This window comes from Leuresthes tenuis, unplaced genomic scaffold (assembly GCF_036924035.1).
Source record: "Leuresthes tenuis unplaced genomic scaffold, fLeuTen1.0.hap1 SCAF_13, whole genome shotgun sequence".
NCBI lineage: Eukaryota > Metazoa > Chordata > Actinopteri > Atheriniformes > Atherinopsidae > Leuresthes > Leuresthes tenuis.
In genome coordinates, this window is record NW_027325367.1 from 4,856,943 (window position 1) to 4,875,252 (window position 18,310).

The following is an 18,310-nucleotide window of genomic DNA, read 5'->3' on the forward strand; positions in this document are numbered from 1 at the left end:
ATTAAACACTCCAACCTCTATGTAATTAACATGAAACATGAAATGAAACACGAGGGTGGCAGTGGTTTGCAATCTATTATCATAAAAATAACTCTGGGATCGCCGTGGAAGGGATTATTTTATGACTAGATGAGCTATTTGCAGCTGCTGTGTGCAGAATATGGATGCACACCATCACCATAACCCTTTTTGTGCTGCTTTATTTGGACTATTCCTGCTAAATTGCTTAGTATCTGTAATTAGTTGTAATTATTTGTCTGTTTATCCATGAACTTTAGCTGGTTTCACTTTCCAGGATTTTTAGTACCGAACAATTTTGGGATTCTTTTATCTTTGTCTTATTACAAATCTATGGGATTTATGAGATCTGTACATAAAGTTTATGCAATCTTCTTTGTATTGTTTTTGGTGCTTAGTTTTCATTTGCACCATCTAAAGCACTTTGTGTTACATTCACTTAGTATGAAAAGTGCTACACAAATCAATCTGAATGACTGATGTCCCCGTTTAAAGCCAGAAAGCTGATTATCACTGATTCCCATTTCCGGTCATTTCTATCCGCTTCAGTTTACGATGCTGCATGGCTGCAGCCTTCGTGTTCAGAATGCACGACAAAGGTCCAGAGCTGGTGAGGGAGGTGCTTCTGGAGCGAGGATGGGAGGAATATGATGGAGGAAAGAGGGAGGAGGAAGACTGGAATCTCTACTGGCGGGGTTCAGCGTTTCACAGCTCAGAATATCAAAACCTGCTGCCGTGGCAACGCCTCAACCACCATCCCAAAACTGTGGGCATCACACGCAAGGTGATGGTCTTATCTTTGTGTGTTAAATGCTGCTTTCAGCTTCATGTAAACGGTCTCACTGAGTTCTGCCAAAACAACTGTGCTGAGTTCAGGTGCTGATCCGTAAAATAAAAACAAGCTTATCGTGGATCTACCTCAACATGTTTGTCCTGAAAAGCACAAAGTGCACTATAAAACTCACACATTTGTCCTTAAAGAAGAAAAAAAAAGCCCTACAGAACAACTTTGTATTTTAAAATCAAACTCGATGCAACAAAACAGCTCCAGCAGTGAGATATGTGACTGTTAGACGAGCTGAATATTGTAACAAAGAAAGAATGACTGACTGAAATATTAAAGATCCTATCTTCAAACAATTGTCTCTAACATAGCTGCAAATCTTTAATCTTTAAACAGAGCTTTTCGAGCACATCTAAACCATCTAGATTCACCAGAAACATCAATAAATTTTCACTCATCTCAGTAGATAAAAAAAAACTTAACAAAAAAAGTAATATAGAGGTAAAATATGATGCTGTGGAACTTGTTGTTTTCAGAAGATTAAGTAATATTATTTATGTTAGCATTACAAAGTATGTTGCAGGATATAACTACAACTAACCGTTGATCAGTCCTGCACATAAAATCCTTTATTGTACAGAACAATTCTGAATTCTGAGATGTTTTTAGGTGTCACAATACATGGCCAGAGGAGAATGAGTTGTAGGACCCCTAACAGGTGGGAAGAGAGAAGATGAAGAAAAAAATCTGACTTATAAACAACAAAAGGCACCACGAAGGTAGTGATGAGGAAGCACAAAATAAACAAGAAACAAAACTCAGGAAGGAGATTCTGTTGGAAAAGCTCAAAGACGATGGCCAGAAACACTAAACTGAACAGAAAATAAGAACTAATGCACACACAAACAGGGGCTCAATGAAGGCAAAAACACACCTAAGAACCAGATGATAAAACTAAAACTATAAGTTCCAACAGTCCAAGAAACCAAAAGACAACCAAACCCCTGGATCTTAACAGCTGGGTCCCAACCATAACACGACACCAACATGCTTCACTGATGGCATACTGTTCCAGTGTTTCCTTTTCTCTGAGTATATCACAGAGTTCTGATTTGGTCTCATCTCTGCACAAGAAGCCTTCTGGGATCATCTTTTATGATTTGAGTGAAAATCTGATGTCATATTTATGTAGAAATATGGAACCTCCTAAAGAGTTCGCCACCTTTTTGACAACCACCGCATCCAAATAAGGAGCACGTGTTAATGTTAGGTGTGAATAAAGCCTTAAAAATCAAAAATCAGCTGAAATCAGCTCAAAGTAACGTGACCTTGGCGTGGAATACTGATTTATGGTTTTCTTTTGGAAGGACTGCTTGGCACGCCACCTGAGGAGAATGAGGGCCACATTCGGTTCAGCTCTCTATGACTTCAGCCCCGCTGCCTTCATCCTCCCCAACGACTACACCCGCTTCCTGGCTGAGTACAACAAGCTGCGTCTGAGCAGAAGATGCTCGATCTACTGGATCTGTAAGCCCGTGGACCTCTCCAGAGGCAGAGGGATCTTCATCTTCGAGGACATTAAGGACTTGGTTTACGACTGCTCTGTAATCGTACAGAAGTACATCAGCAGCCCCCTGCTGATCTCTGGCTACAAGTTTGACTTGAGGATCTATGTGTGCGTGAAGAGCTTTAACCCGCTGACGGTTTATATCCATCAGGAGGGCCTGGTGCGCTTTGCCACTGAGAAGTACAACCTGTCATCTCTGCGTAATCTGTACGCTCACCTCACCAACACCAGCATCAACAAGTTTGGTCCCTTCTACAGAACCGAAAAAGGGAGTGTGGGTCAGGGATGCAAGTGGACCATGAGCAAGTTCAGGCATTTCCTCCACAGCCTTGACATAAATGAGCTCCTGTTGTGGCAGAGGATCAACAACATCGTCACTCTGACCCTCCTCACCATCGCCTCCTCTGTGCCCTCGTGTCCAAACTGCGTGGAGCTCTTCGGTTTTGACGTTCTTATTGATAATAAGTTTAAACCCTGGCTGCTGGAGGTCAACTACAGCCCCGCGCTGACTCTGGACTGCCAAGCTGACGTTTCAGTGAAGAAGGGGCTGATCGGTGATCTGATCGACCTGATGAACTACGCATCAACTGACAGATTCAGAGACAGAGCTTATAAGAAGCAGAGGTACAAGCAGCCTCATTTCAGTGCCAACCACTCCTCACGTTTCTCTTTATCTGTGCTTTCCAAGTTAAAACTACACAATTTCCAGAGAAAGAGCAAAAGTAGCAGATCCTCAGAAAACCAAACACTCCCTGTGCTGAAAACTCAGCCTGAAAAGCAAAAGCAAAGACAAACCAGGCAACGTGTTTTTATACCCGACTACCAAAGACACCTTCCTCCTATTCAAGCCAGGGGGACGACATTTAAAACCAACGCTAACAAAACCTGCACCGGCCCGACCTTAAACCGGACACTCGACCCACATTCAAGGACAAATGCCTCGGTGGTAAAGGGACAGACCTGTGCAGCTTTTGCATCGTGCCAGATGGAAAGCAGTCCTCAGATGTCTGAGGTAACGAACCATGACAACACTGAAACAGAAGCTGAAATGGATCCCTCAGGAGAGACGGACGTTTCCTCTCTGACACCTGACCCCCAGCAGAGGGGGCAGGGATACAGACGGTCTGCTGAGTCCTGGAGGCTCCCAAACATTTACAGGTAATTATATTACTGCAAAAACAAACAAGAAAATGAAATAGCAGATGTGTGAACTAGCTAGAGATGATCGCTCGACTCATTCTGACCTAACTAAGTATGGATGGCTCCGTAACTTTGACTGAACTAAATCCTCCTGTGTTGACCTGTAATTAAGGTTGATAATTACTTGGATGTCGTGTTACAGCAGCAGAAGTAGAGCAGCCCTTAAGACACAAAGCTGTTTCTGTAATGTTTGCACTTGGAAAATGCTTCAACTTCAACATGTGTGGAAATCAGCCTCCAGAGAAATAACCTGAAAACGGGAGTTTTTCACCACAGAAATAGCTGCTGCAACTCTGAACTGTAAGATAGTTGGTGGCAAAGTCGTGACAAGGGTCGTCTTCTTAATGGTATAAATGTGGTGATGTCAGCTTGTGAAGCTTAATCACAAAAAATTTTGATTCTGATGTTCATACAGGACCAATTTAACCCATTCAGACATGAAGTTAGTTTAAAATAATCTTCAAAAACCTTCAGGTTCTCTGGAAAATTTAGTTATTTTGTTTTCCAAGCAGAATGAATCATTTCTTATCAAACTGCCTTGACTTACTCACCCTGGTTCAACTTCTCAGACTGAATAATAATGAAACTTCTGAACCAGATCTTTGTTAAAGTGGTGATATTGTGACAGTTGGAAAAAAACTGGATGTCGCAATGGAGCAGCAGCAGTTTAGACTGACAGACCACAAAAGCTATTTAGGAGGGAGGAAGGGGAAGGTGGGGGGCACTAAACTGCAGATTTTTTACTTTTCTACTGCGCTCTGAGCTGAAAATGGTTTTTATATTCATAGGTGATGTTTGCCTGGGGATGCTGCATGTTACCATCTCACAATTTACATCCATTAAATATGAAATAACTATATTTTTAGACAAGTGGATAAATTTTGATGACACTGGGCTGCCATATGTTTTCCATGTCAAGCAGTTGTTTGGTTTAAAATAATTTTTTGAATTTTACAGTTTTTCCTCAGTTCAACGCTGCAGGTCTTTATGCTCGTCTGTAGCTGCATTACACAACTTTTTCAGCAGTTAAAAACGGACAGTAGGTGTTTGCGACATAACCAACGGTCCAATTAACAGTTTCTCTGACCTTTCCCACCATGTCAGCCATTCTCCTCGTTGCTTTTGGGCTTCTCTGTCTTCAGTCATTGCTCCTCTCCTCAGCTCTGGAAAATGAGAAACACAGCACTTAAAGCAATAAAGCTATTTCTTTTTTTTATTTCTGACGAAATTTAGTCCCAAACAGAATACATGAATATTGATAAATTGTAAGACTGATGTCAGTTAAAGGGGTTTTGTTATGGACATGTTGTGGGTAGTTATTATGACATTTAAGTGAGAGTGGAGCATTGAAACAGCTGCTGGAGGGCAAATCAACATGATGATGAATGTTGTGTGTGATTCACAGTGGGAGTCAGAGTCCAGCAGGGATCCGTGTGGGGAGACGCACAGCACCGAATGGACAACACATCCCTCCAGTCAGAGTTGGAAACTTCATCCGAACGTTCCCTTTTAACGCAGCCACCCTGAAGGCATCACAGCACAAACTGGATGTTACGATCATCACACAGGAGCTTCAGAAGCTGACTGGTCTGTTGGCATCAGGCCACTCAGACGAGACGAAGTGGAGGAGAGACGAGGGCACGAGGAAGGTCACGGATGGCGACAATTGCTTTGATTCACTGTTATGGGGCCCAACGGACCCCCCTCTGCTCAGTCAATGCTTCAAACCCACTTTGGTCAATCCAAGTGATCACAATTTTGCAAGAAAATCTCATGACATCACACAGAAAGAGCCAATGTAAAAACTCTGAAAGACACAAACAACACGGCTTCATTCAGCTTTTATAATAACATCAGAAGCATAGTGAGATCACCACAGTTTCCTACACAGAGCAACAAAGAGCAACACAACTGAAGCAGTTTCTCTTTCGGGATGAGGTGCTAAACGTCTGTCTATTTTTCAAAGATGTTCCCTGGAAAAGTGGCCAGACAGACTCTCCTTTGGATAATTATTGTTTATAACCTGAGTGTCTGTATTACATCCAATGAATCATTGAGATTCCAGCATTTAAGCTCCGGAAAGGAGCAGCTCATCCAGACTATTTGGGAGTGGGTTTGTGTCACCTGTGTGCAGCATCGTGCCCATATAACACCCACACAACTTCAGTAAAGGAAACAAAAGATTTGAACTGTCTGACCAGGTTTCTCCCAACAGTGACTGCAAAAAGGAACCTGAGGGATTATTATAGTCCAAAGGTGATATGAAGCCACCAAAAAGTGCCTCATGATCGATGAATGTGGCCGTTTTTGTCGTCAGTTGTCTCTCAAAACAAAAAAGAAACCTTCACCATCACAACAAAAGTTTAATTAGGAATAATTTCTATCAGCCACTTTTGTAGAAAACAATCATTTGATTGAGTCTGATAACAAATCTGTGTATGTGCATGTGTTGTGTCATTATAATGCTGCACTGTAAAGATATCAGTTTGCTGTTTGATACATATCCTACTTTTGTATTTTGTTGACAAGTCGCTGTATGGGCAGGTAAAAAGATAAGGTGACGTTTGTGCAGGGGGAACATATCCAGTTGCACTGCATGAACATGTAATGAAGTCAGTCAGGCTTTGACACCATCTTTTGTTTGTCCTCTTCAATTATTAACAGGATGCTTAAAGACCACTTAGCAAACACAAAGCTTAACGAAGAGAATAAAGGATTTACAATAGAAGTTAGGTATAAATAGAATAAAATATATAGAGAGTAACATGATACACATTCAAAATTAATCAGAGGAAATGGAGTGTTATGGTATTTTAGGGGAAAACTATGTGCAGAAGTCTTGAATAACCACGAAAGCAGCCAGACTTTCCTGTTATCTTTTAAAGAGGTCTTCACTAAAAGTCCTCCAGGCTTTCTAAAGGTCTAAAGATTTTCTTTGGACATTGCATAATTTTTCCCTCACTTGTACCTGACCATTTTCAGAGGAATGTGTGTTTTGTAAATGTAAATCATTTAACACCTACCTATGACTCATTTAAGCAGGAAAAGGCACCAAACTCAAGGGAGAAACCAGTGTTGTGTCGACACATAACAGACAATTTAACAAAGAACCAGTACTAGTTCTAGTTCTGTAGTATCTTTACTAGCAGCCTGTCACAAAGACACATCATTTGTTCCCATTTCTTTAGTTGCATCTATGAAAAACAGCAAAGATAACACAGTTTGACAGACAGAAAATAGGATTTCTGCAGCAAAAAGGTGATTCCCAAAGAGCTATTAGCTGAAAACTTGGCATATCTCAGCATGGTGTGCAGTGTGTCCTTAAAACATTTGAGGAAACTGGACAAGTGGAGGACAAAAGAAGAAGTGTCAGGCCTAAAAAACTATCTACAGCAGATGAACAGGATCTGAAAGTGATGTCCTTAAGAAAGAGGAAAAAATCCAGCAAAGACCTGACAGGACCTGAGAGATGCATCTGGACCTTCAGCTGATCCATCTACTGTTGGCCCAAGCCTCATCAGAAATGGGCTCCATGGAAGGGTGGCTGTCAAGAAGCCATTCTTAAGGAAGGGAAACAGGGAGAAAAGGCTGAGCTATGCCAAATGACACAAGAAGTGGACTGAAAATCAGTGGCAACAGGTCTTATGGAGGGATGAATCCTCCCCAGAGCCCGGACCTCAACATTATTGAAGCAGTGTGGGATCATCTGACAGAGAACGGAACAAAAGGCAGCCGACATCCAAAGAAGAGCTTTGGGATGTCCTTCAAGAAGCCTGGAGAACTATTCCTGAAGACTCCTTAAAGAAATGACTACTACTGTATTTCTCAGGGGTTTCATGGCTTCTCTCTCTCTATTTCCATCAATATCAGAGAGCAACCTCAAAACCAACGGAGGCAGCATGTCTTAATTTATTTCCACTAGCAAATCAAATTACAGCAGGAAACAAAGGCAAATCAATTCAGCTGAGATCATCAGTGTTTTAGCACTTAGAAAGCATCAAGTGATCAATATGGCAGAGACCACAGAGTGATGTGTTTGGCTATTAGCTCGTTGAGAACTACTTTGCTTCTCCATGTAATCTAACATTAACATACAACGCTTTCTCAAAGTCATTCACAGGAAACATGAATCTTTATGGTTTGTTTATTAGGCATCTGGTGTCATGCAAGAAGCCCTTTCATGAACAGATTTGTTTTTATGTGGCACATAGGAGCAATTTAAGAGTTTATGGTGTTGGGGTAGTTTTTATTTTTTTTTATCTACGGTACAAATGAAAGTTAAAAGTAATTAAGACATGATGTTTGAGTCAGAAATAGACGAGAAATAACCCATTTAAACAGATTTAAAAGGGAACTAAACAAAATGTAACATAGAACTCAGACAAACCTAATTCTAAAAACTAAAAATTCATGTTCTAGCTTTGAGAGAAGTTTTTCAGTGGCTAATATCAAGTCTGACCGCTTTGCATTCATGTGTCGTTGCATTTTGGGTGTGACCCAACCAGTGTGTCCCCTGCCTCTTGCCCAATGGCAGCTGGGATAGATCTCATCACTCCCCGTGACCCTGAATTTCTTAAAAGAGGGAACAGAAAATGACTGGATGGATCTTTTCATCCTGATTTTCCCTTCTGAAGCTGCTCTCAGATGAAACAGAACATGCAGCCTTACATGGTGTTTTTTTGGGATGTAATACTATTTATGCTAATCATCAAATCTTACAACTTACCTCATCATAAGCAGGTGGCTCTTATCACGCTGAAGCAGTTCATGGGATGAAACTGATCTCAGTGAAACTTGATAGAAGAAATGATGAAAATGTTCTTGCATGAGGCAGAATGTGTCCCAAATGACAGAAAACATTAAGAACAATCTATAAAAAGTATGGAAGCATTGTTGCTGTGGTGTTTTGTAAGACTTTGGGCTTTCATACAATAAACAATTCACTTTAAAAACCCCTCTGCACTCCACAAGATTTGTTTCTACTCTGAAATGCACCCAGAGTTTGTTCTTGTTACAACAAACCTGTGAAACAGCATATATTCGTCCTGTTGAATGGATGAACCTGAACGGAGTAAAGAGAGAGCTGTTGAGATGAGAGAGCAGCAGAGACACAAACAGACGCAAAAACACCAGGCTGGGATAACAGATGGTGACAGTAACAATGGCATATACAGACATGGAAAGCAAAGAGGGGAGGAGAAGGGCTCAGTGGAACCCAGCCCTAACTATTTTTTTATGAGTCGGAGGCATTTTAAACCCAATCCTACAACCAAAGAGGGTGTCCTGGAGTGTCTGGTACCAGGATGTTTGGCAATAGATCCTCTGGGCTCTGAGTTGTCGGGAGGGGTCCTTGTTGATTGGACTCGCTTCCCACAGATGGGTATGTGGGGGGGGGGGGGGGGGGGGGGGGGGGGGGGGGGGGGGTGGCGGCCGGGTGAGTACCTTGGACTCTTTGTTATTTTTGAGGGTCCACTGTTGTTCTGCTTGATGAGGCTGCTGCTGAAAGGAAGTTCTGTTGCCATATCTGGATCAGCCTGTTGATCCAGGCGGACGGCAGGTAAACACGTTTGTGCAATGCATCAACCGTTCACTGGGGGGCACTGTGGCGTAAATGAGAGCCCCCTCCTGGGATTAGAGAGTCCTTTTATCAGCTGCCAGCTGGCTGCTGCTGGATGCATCCACCTGCTGCCTGCAGAGTCAGAGTTACAACACAGGAAGTGTAAACCTGTTCAAATTCATGCCGCTCTGTGCGTGACGAACCTGTTCGGTTCATGAGGGGGAGGTGGAAGTACATTTGTAAATGTTCTGTTTCCACAGAATTACACCATGCTGTTATTTACCGAGCAGCATCACCTGTTTCCATCCAACACAGAAAAACAAGCCGGTTGAGTTTCAGATAAAGAAGGGATGATGCTGGCATCTTACTTTCCTGAGCTGAGCCGTTGTCATGTCTGATAATTCTGAGGTCATCCCCACTTTCACATGAGATTTAAACATGTAAAAGGAATTAAACAATAATCACATTACTGTAAAACATATTATGGCCAAATTCACATCTATAAATAATCAAATTAATAGAATATGAAAATAAAACTGATTCATGTTTGAAATTACTTCATTTTTGTCTCATTTTCTTTTGGTGCTTGAATTTATCTCAAAATAGGAAGCAAAGAATTCCAAAACTTTCACAAGAATTGCCCCAATTTGCAGTCAATAATGGTTTGATTCTATCAGCTGAGAACACATGTTGATACCATCATGAGTGCATTTTCTACATATCTTTTGAAATAACAGTTATTGTCAATATTGAGTTTAGATAACAATTAGTGTCAGTATCTGTGCAGTTTACACGCAGTTTTATAATTGAGCCTTTTACTGACTGATAAAGCTGTAGTTGATGAAACAATAGAAACAGGAACAAGTTTAGAAACGGTACAAACTGCACCCAGAAAAGTGAGCACATGGTGACTGTGTCAGAACACAACGTTTTCAGCTACGGATGTGATCAGTTAGTATTGACATGAGGAGATTTTTTCTTCCCCAGAACTGTTTGATGTCAAACCGGCTGGTGCTTAGTGATACTTTGATACTCTCAAAGGTAATAAAACTGACTGAGCTGTCCAACTAATATACTTACAGGATTGTAAAACTATTTCTCATTTTGTTGGAGACAGCTTCACAAGCCTCCTCAAGCCTGTAAATCTCTATTACAGCTGCTGACAACTCGGTTCACTTGTTCTATATTTACTGTGTTGGTATGTTAAGTCTCAGTGCCTGTCAAATAATCCCTCTTTTAACCACACCTCCTGACATTTAAAGCATCATCGCTCTTTGTCTCCAGTATGACAAGACAAAGATCAGAAAGACGAGCAGGGACTTGTGCAGGTCTGTTCTGACTCTGAAAACGAGAGTTTTTGTCAAAGTTTTTAAAGGTAACACAAACCTTCCAGCTTTTTTGGGTCAAATCAGCATTGGTGACGTCATTACTGGTAAATTTCCAGCAGCAACACTCACAACAACCTCACAATGAGCCGTAGAACCGAGTTTCGTATTGAATCAGGCTCAAGTGGAATCTGAAAGTACTGCTGAGGCGAACGCTTTGTTTTCAACTGAAAGAAATTACACAGGAACACTAGTGGTACTAGTTCTGCAACATTTTGTACCTGTTGTAGGGGCGGGCGGTGTTCACGGCTCAACGTATTACAGAATGGAGCTTTTCAAAAATGTGGGATTACAGTGACACAGATGCAGTCGGGTTGCTCTGCAGTTCCACGAGAGACTAGAAAGAGCCACGCTACAACCCTGCAGCGGGTTTGTTTCTCTTTCATTTTGACCATCATCACAACACAAGTGGATAACTTCATATTTTGACCCAAACACTTCCCTGGAGCCCTCTGGCTTCTAGTTTGTGCTGATTGTCACAGAAACGTTAGATTTTTCACACTCCCATATAGAAAGAAAGAAAAATGTGACAATATACCTCCTCGCCTGTGTCTCATCTCCATCTACTCTGGTTTCTCCTCCACTCATCGCCATATCTGTCTTAGTGCCAGTTTGGTAACACAGCAAAACCAGTTTTGGTGATTTCTCAGAATTTATTGCTTTGCTTGGAAAGAAATTTGTCGAATCAATCCTGTCCTCCCTGTTTTTCCAGGAAGAAACACCCTCTTCTCATCTGGGAGGGAGGGAAAAGCTCCTGTGGCCTCAAACAGCGGCTGATTACTCTGAAACTTGCTGCAGTTGACTTTTAAGGATGTGAAACTCACATAATGTTTCTATTATTTATAATCACTGAACTATATTTTAGCAGCTTATCAAACTTACATCAAATGATGGATCATATTCAAATGACTGGTTTGGATGGCTTTTCAGTTTGTTCCTTATTTGGTATAAAAAGTATGTAAAACAGTAAGTTTTGCATCTGACAGAATGAGACCGACACCAACACTCATCATTTCTATCATTACTATCATTTTTCTAAAAGAATATACTGCAACACATTAATTAAAAAAGATGCATAATCGCAACTTGATCTTATTCATTCGTGCTACAACTCTGTGGCAGTGATAACGATTACATTGTCAGTTCACACTTTCACACAGTCAGCAGTCTTTGTCAGCTTTTCTTCCTGCTTTGGCTGCAGCAGCTGTGCTAGAAATATGTGAAATCTGTTTTACACGGCCTCTTTCTGCAGGATGTTGTACGTTGTTACACTGCAAAAGAATAGACAACAAGTTCAATCAGTTGAATTTGCTCCAGATTCTCCATGCCTTGATGGATCAGGGCTGTTTTACGGTGATGGGCATGATGTCAGAGGCGCAGATTAACAAAGCCCTGAAAAAGTTTTAAGTTTATTTTATCTGATTTGTGCGTCGGTGACCGCAGATGTATTTTTACCCTGCAGTGAGTTTTGCACTTTGTGGTCTGTAATTTCAGTATTGGCTTCCTAAAGTTTCGGTTCTTGTTTGCTCATGAGCGGAAATACTATACTTACTATACTATACCTTAAGCACGCATTTTGGCTCCCGAGAGGGCACTTAAGGGCAATTTAGCACGCGGTTTGGCTCTTAAGGGGGCACTTTAGCATGCGTTTTTCCAAAAATTGGGCCACAGGGGGTTGCACGTCAGGGTTCCCTGTGCACGTCACTGCTCTGCGGCCCTGAGGTTCTCCGGCAGGCTGTTCCACAATCGGGGGCCATAATAAGTAAAAGCCACCTCCCCGTGTGTTTTCGATCGAGCACTTGGTATGGTTAAAAGGCCACTGCCAGAAGACCTCGGGGTCCGTGGGGGTTGATATGGTGAAGGTAAGTCCGATAAATAAGAATGCCCAAGACAGTTAAGACATCTAAAAATGAATAAAAGAATCTTAAAATGGATCCTGAAGCATACGGGGAGCCAATGGAGCGATTTTGAAATGTGCTCCCGCCCTCTGCTTCTCGTCAGCACTCGTGGGGCTGAATTCCACAGTAGCTGAAGATTAGAGATACTCTTTTTTGGAAGACCAGAGAGCAGGGCATTACAGTAATCTAAACGATAAGAGATAAAAGTATTCATCCGCACCTCCGCGCTGGCCTGAGGGAGAAACATTTAAACAGACTGAAGCATAGCAGAGCAGTGGCATTTTGTGGTTTGGCTTCAAAGATAATCTGTGGGCATGCAGAATATAGCGGGGAAAAAACAGATAAGAAAAACTGACACGGCAATGCTACCCTGATAAAATGACATGCAGAGCTGCTTTATTACCAACTAAGTGTTGATCATTTTGATAATGAAATAACTGCTAAAAGTCTGTTTTATACGCTGACAAATATAACGTGTTCTTACCTGTGAACTCCTCAGGATGTTCAAGTCGTGTTTATTTGCTGTGGGTTATCAGGTTATCATATATCACTCTGTTTTTAGAGACTATTTTCAACAGAACTTGATTCACTGTAGACACTGAAGACACATATAATGAGCGCACATGCTCAGACATGTTTGAAAGTTAAGTGAAAATCATGAACTGATGGAATACACCGTGTAAGACTTGAAGCTGCTAAATGAAAGCAGAGAGATTTTAGTTTAATTTTGATAAACATGGTGTTACTTTGTCGTTGTGAGGGGTTATGAATGTAGGTTGTTTGAAGAAAGAAAAGTACATTTAACACAAAAATGTAAAGGCTCGTACTTTCTCCTTGTTTAGCATTAGCACTAATTTTCATGAACTTATTCAAAGATGGAAAGTGTTAAAAATGGACAGTTTACTTTATCAACAGAGTCAGGGTGACCACATTCATGATGGAACACAGTCATCAAGTCTTTAAATGAGGTAAACTTAACCTCAGATGAACAAAAACTCTTTCCGCGTAACCTTATCAGTCTAGAGATAACGTCACACAGTTGTAGAGGAATCTTGGCCACTCTTCTCTCCAGCGGTGCTTCAGCTCATTGAGGTTTGCAGCATTGGTTTCTGCACAGCTCTCTTAAGGTCCCACCACAGCATTTCAGTCAGGCTGAGGTCTGGACTCTGACTGGACCATTGCAACACCTTGATTCTTTTCTTTTTCACACATTCTGTTGTAGATCTGCTGCTGTGTTTGGGATCATTGTCCTGTTGATGAGCCAGTTTCAGCCCAGCTTTAGCTGTGGGACAGATGGCCTCACATCTGACTCTAGAATACTTTGGTATCCAGAGGAGTTCATGGTGGACTCAATGACTGCAAGGTGCCCAGGTCCTGTGGCTGCAGAACCAGCCCAGATCATCAGCCCTCCACCACCGTGCTTGACAGCTGGTATGAGGTGTTTGTGCTGATATGCTGTGTTTGGTTTCCTCCAAACGTGCTGCTGTGCATTATGACCAAACATCTCCACTTTGCTCTGGTCTGTCCAAAGGACATTGTTCCAGAAGTCTTGTGCTTTGTTCAGATGCAGCTTTGCAAACCTAAGCTGTGCTGCCATGTTCTTTTTAGAGAGAAGAGGCTTTCTCCTGCAGCCCTTCCAAACAAGCCATCCTCGTTCAGTCTTTTTCTAACTGTGCTGTCATGAACTTTAACCTTTAACATGCTAACTGAGGCCTGGAGAGTCTGAGATGTAGCTCTGGGCTTTTTCACCTCGGGGTGAACTTGCTGGGACGTCCACTCCTGGGAAGATTGACAGCTGTCCTGAATGTTTTCCACTGAATGTTGTCCTGAATCTGGTTGTAGACGAGGTTTAAATATTACAGTTATTGTACTTTTGTCTGACTGGACTTTAAAAAAAGTAATAAAACAAAGTCGATGTTGTTTCCACATTGCTAATTAAATCTAACTTATCATCCAGTAGTGTTTCAGAAGACGTCGATCTCTGAATATGACAGCTGACTTCAACTGAATTAATCCACAGAGAAAAATCCCAAAATAACTGATTCCGCTGTGTCCCTGTGAAACGCACAGCTTATGTGTCTGTTTTATGCATTTCAACATCGTCAAAAGTCTGTAAGTCTTCATCGTGAACATATAAACAAACCAGAAAAGTTTAAGTCAACAGTCAGTGGGTTAAAACCATCTCTTGAACGTAATTTGACCATTTCTGCAACATAGTTAGTCATCTTGGTCTTCATAATCTATAAATGTTGCCTCTTCCTGTGGTTTTTACCTCAGTCTGTCTGCTCTGAGGAGGCCAGATGTTCTTACTTCCTGGTTGTGTCCCTGCTTTTGCTCCTCAGAGGTTTGCGTTCAGTTGCTTCAGAGGCCTTGACAGAACACTGTGGAGCCGTGTCCATGTAACAGGAGTCATCCTGTGGCTCTGTTAAAGGCAGTGATAACAGGAAAAGCTTTCGTGATGTTTGGGGTGACACTTTATGTTAAAAGTATTAAATTATGAAAAAGTAGTGCCATGAGACATACTCTCTTTTAGCATTACATACCTTTTCCAGAGTATAGTCAGTAAAAAATGTGCTCTACCAAGTGGTAGAGGAGGATTTTAAAGGGTTGATGATTATGTCCCATCAAGCTTGAAAGATAAAACAACAAAATGTCGCTCCAGGTCTGTAACTGAGACAGACTTGTGTGCTACATCTGGTTTCAGTAGGTCAAAACAAGAAGTTTTACTCACTGTAATTCTTCCTCTTGTCCATAATGTAGAGCAGAAGCAGAGAAGCATCCCGGCAGCACAGAAGAAAAATGTAATTACAAGCAACAAGCAGAATGGTTGTGCCAGACAGCTGGCCGAGTACACTGGCACCATCTTCCCAAATGTATAATTATTCAGCTGGAAACTGCTCTGAAGCTTCTAAGGACTCTCTGTAATGACCGTTTGGTCTCTTATTTATTCTTATTGTTAAAAGTCTGCTTTCTTTTCAGTAATTCATACTGTAATGACATATTTTCAACTGGAGATTAATGGTTCAAGTATTATTCAATTCTGTTTAAAGCTCCTGTGAAGCTTCGTGTTAAATATCTGAGACGCAGGGTATAATAATTCTCTTATTATTCTCTTTTTAACTTGACCAAACAGGAAAAAAGGAAGTGAAGATGATTTGATAAGATAAAGTTAAAAGCAGTGGTTATTCTTCGGATTAAGCAAGTAATCCAGTTACATCCAAAGTATGGAGCTAATACTTAGATTGAAAACTTGAATTCTTACACATGAAAACACATGTTTAGGACATTAAAACATCAAATATGGGCCTAAATCTGAATTCTATACTTTTGATGATGGCTTTTATCCTGAGTGTTGGAGCTGCAGAAGAGGACAGCAGCCGAAGCCTTGTCCAGATTCAGTTTCTGGATGTCAGGGATCCTCCTTTCCTCCCCAGCTTCACAGGGAGAACCGCTGTCATAACTACCCACTGAAAGGTTTAAATGGGAACCCTGGAGGCCGAGGCTGGGAAGAAAGGTTGGGAGCTTGGGAACCGAGTGACACTGGGTTATCTTCATCCTCACTGCAGCTACCAGGGCCTTTTGTAGAGGAATGCATGGGAAATTTAGAGGTGTTGAGGCTTGACTTGTGTTGTTTGGCAAAGTTATGACTAAATGCAGTTGTTATTCCAGCTTGCTTTTGACTTTTGACCCAGCTTGAGCCTGGGTTGCTTCCTCATCTTGACTTTCTGCTCTGACAGGGAAGAAACTGTGTTTTTGTTTCATCAAGGACGGTGGATCGAGTTTCCATGTTTAAGTTTGAGCCTCTCTGTGTTGCCGTTGACTGTCTGAAAACTAACAATAACTTCCTGATGTCTTCAGGCCCTGAAGAAATGGGATTATTGACGTGTTTTTATGAATTCATCCAAAGTGAGGGGATGTTTGACTGTGTTGTCATATTCTGAGGTGGGACCAGACGAGCTCACAGCCTTTTCTCTATGAGCTACTGTGAATTTCACCTTTTCTTTGTCAACAATATTTGCTTAATTTTCACCACCCTTAGCCTTTTATCTTGGACAGATTGGCAGACAGAGGCTGTTCTCTTGTAGTATGGTAGGTTTATCACCCTTTTCTTCCAAATAAAGTTTCTCTCTTGTTAACTTTGTCTTTTCTTTATCTTTCTGTTTGAGGAATATGACACTGTGATACTATTTCTTAGGACTAGTGAGAAAGGGGGAGTCTCAGTTTGGAGAAGAAGAAAAATGTTAGTGTAAATTTGTTCTTGGCTGTGGATCTTGGAAATGTCCTCTGCCTGATCCTGGATCTCTATGTGAGTCTCTCACTGGGTGTTCAAGCAGTGTTAAAGGACTACAGACACCAGAGGAAAAAGTCTTGTGAAACTCAGCTTTTCTCAGGCCCGCAGGTCAGAGACTGGAAGATCTCAAGCCTCTTTCCTCCATCATCTAAGACCAAAATCAGGAGGGAGGAGTTTAACTTCCCGTTGAGCAGCTGCTGGAAGTGGATTGACCTCCTCTGGAGCTCCCGCTTTAAATTACTTCTGTCCATCCCAGAAAAACATCCACCCAGCTGAGAGAAGTAACATGTCGCTGTTGATCATATCAAACTTCATTTGTCAGGAAAAGAGGGTCGGAGCAACAGAGATATAGATCTATGTTGACCTTTATCAGAGCCTCAGACCTTAGAGTCTGTAATTGTACTATGTTTTTAAGCCAAATAAAATGTTATGTCTATGTTATTTGGGTCAATGTTTACATTTTGAATCATTAGAAAGTGGCAGAGTGGCTGGAGTGAATTTTGTGTGAATTTTGAGTCCCGTCTGACCAATTTTGTCCAAAAAACATTTTACTTTCGCTGCTGGTTAGGCTTAGCTGCAAACAAATGCAATTTTTTTTATCTAAATCACAGGTTTGCTTTACATCACCTGGATGTCTCACAGTTTGTGAGCTTTTTATCATGAAACTACAACATTTCCTCTAAAAATGTATCTATTACATTTTTTTTTTGAGACTTTGCTGCCTATAGTTGAACATGACCGTATACCACAGCTGCTATGTAGGAAACACCCCTGTTGCTGCTCTTGGTCTAAGATTTCATTCATTTTCAGATGCTCGTCCACTCTGTAGACCCCTTTCCCCTTTACAGCAGATCTGATTAATGATAATGAAAATAAGTTAAAGAGAAAGTAAAGGATTTATTTGTCATACTGCTTGAGAAAAAACATTTTGAGTAGAGTGTTATCATTGTTTCTGGGACCTAAGTATCAGAAAGATTCCACTGTGCGGTAATAGGCTGCAAACAAAGTCTCACACTTGCACAGTTAAGCTGTTACAAGTGTCAGTACTCTGAGCTTTTGCCCTCTTTATGAAGGTTAAAAGTCGTCCCGCTGGTCAATAACTATTCAGACACTTCAGATGATTTCTCTTCATTTGTAGGGAATGAGAAAATACAGCAAACCTATCTTTTTCTTCAGCAGTAAATAAACTATCAAGGACAATACAGAGCAAAGGTAACAAAGAAGTGTTGTATTTCAGATGAAGAACCTGTATTTGAACCTGCTCTCTGTGTTTGCTGGCAGGATGCTCTTCATCTCTGCTGGACTGATTCTGAACAGTGGGATCAGTCCCTGTTGACAAGTGCTACTACTGCTGTATCTGAGTTACTTATCTTTATTTCAGTAATGAATCAATGTGATTGAAATATTCAAAGTGATTACCAGCCTTTTTACACCTTTTTTTTTGCTCCTGATCAGCACCTGATGGTCACATAACCATCGAATCCTGGGGTCCATGATTGAATGATAATCTGTGCTCTAAAACCTCAGCAACACCTACAATGCAAACACGCTGGAGTCTCTGCATCCATCTAAATAAATTGCTGCATCTATTTCTATTCCCCTGTGTACCG

The 18,310-nt window shown here is 41.3% G+C and overlaps 1 protein-coding gene across 1 annotated transcript; it reads left to right on the top strand.

The window, feature by feature from the left end:
- Positions 1–580: 580 nt before the first annotated feature.
- On the top strand, positions 581–18,036 carry ttll2 (tubulin tyrosine ligase-like family, member 2). The gene is made up of 8 exons (XM_072362897.1): positions 581–802; positions 2,170–2,993; positions 4,975–5,218; positions 5,536–5,682; positions 10,411–10,501; positions 15,170–15,282; positions 15,844–15,923; positions 17,982–18,036. Exons 1-8 carry the CDS (start codon positions 581–583, stop codon positions 18,034–18,036), a joined length of 1,776 nt encoding a protein of 591 aa, XP_072218998.1.
- Positions 18,037–18,310: the final 274 nt, after the last annotated feature.

Bases quoted from the DNA above. Each gene is read 5' to 3' on its own strand.
- ttll2 (XM_072362897.1), top strand. From the start codon at position 581: ATGGCTGCAGCCTTCGTGTTCAGAATGCACGACAAAGGTCCAGAGCTG. The intron at 5,683-10,410 runs GTTTGTGTCACC...CTTTGTCTCCAG, and splicing joins TCCAGACTATTTGGGAGTGG to TATGACAAGACAAAGATCAG. The intron at 15,283-15,843 runs GTATAATTATTC...TTTCCTCCCCAG, and splicing joins CTGGCACCATCTTCCCAAAT to CTTCACAGGGAGAACCGCTG.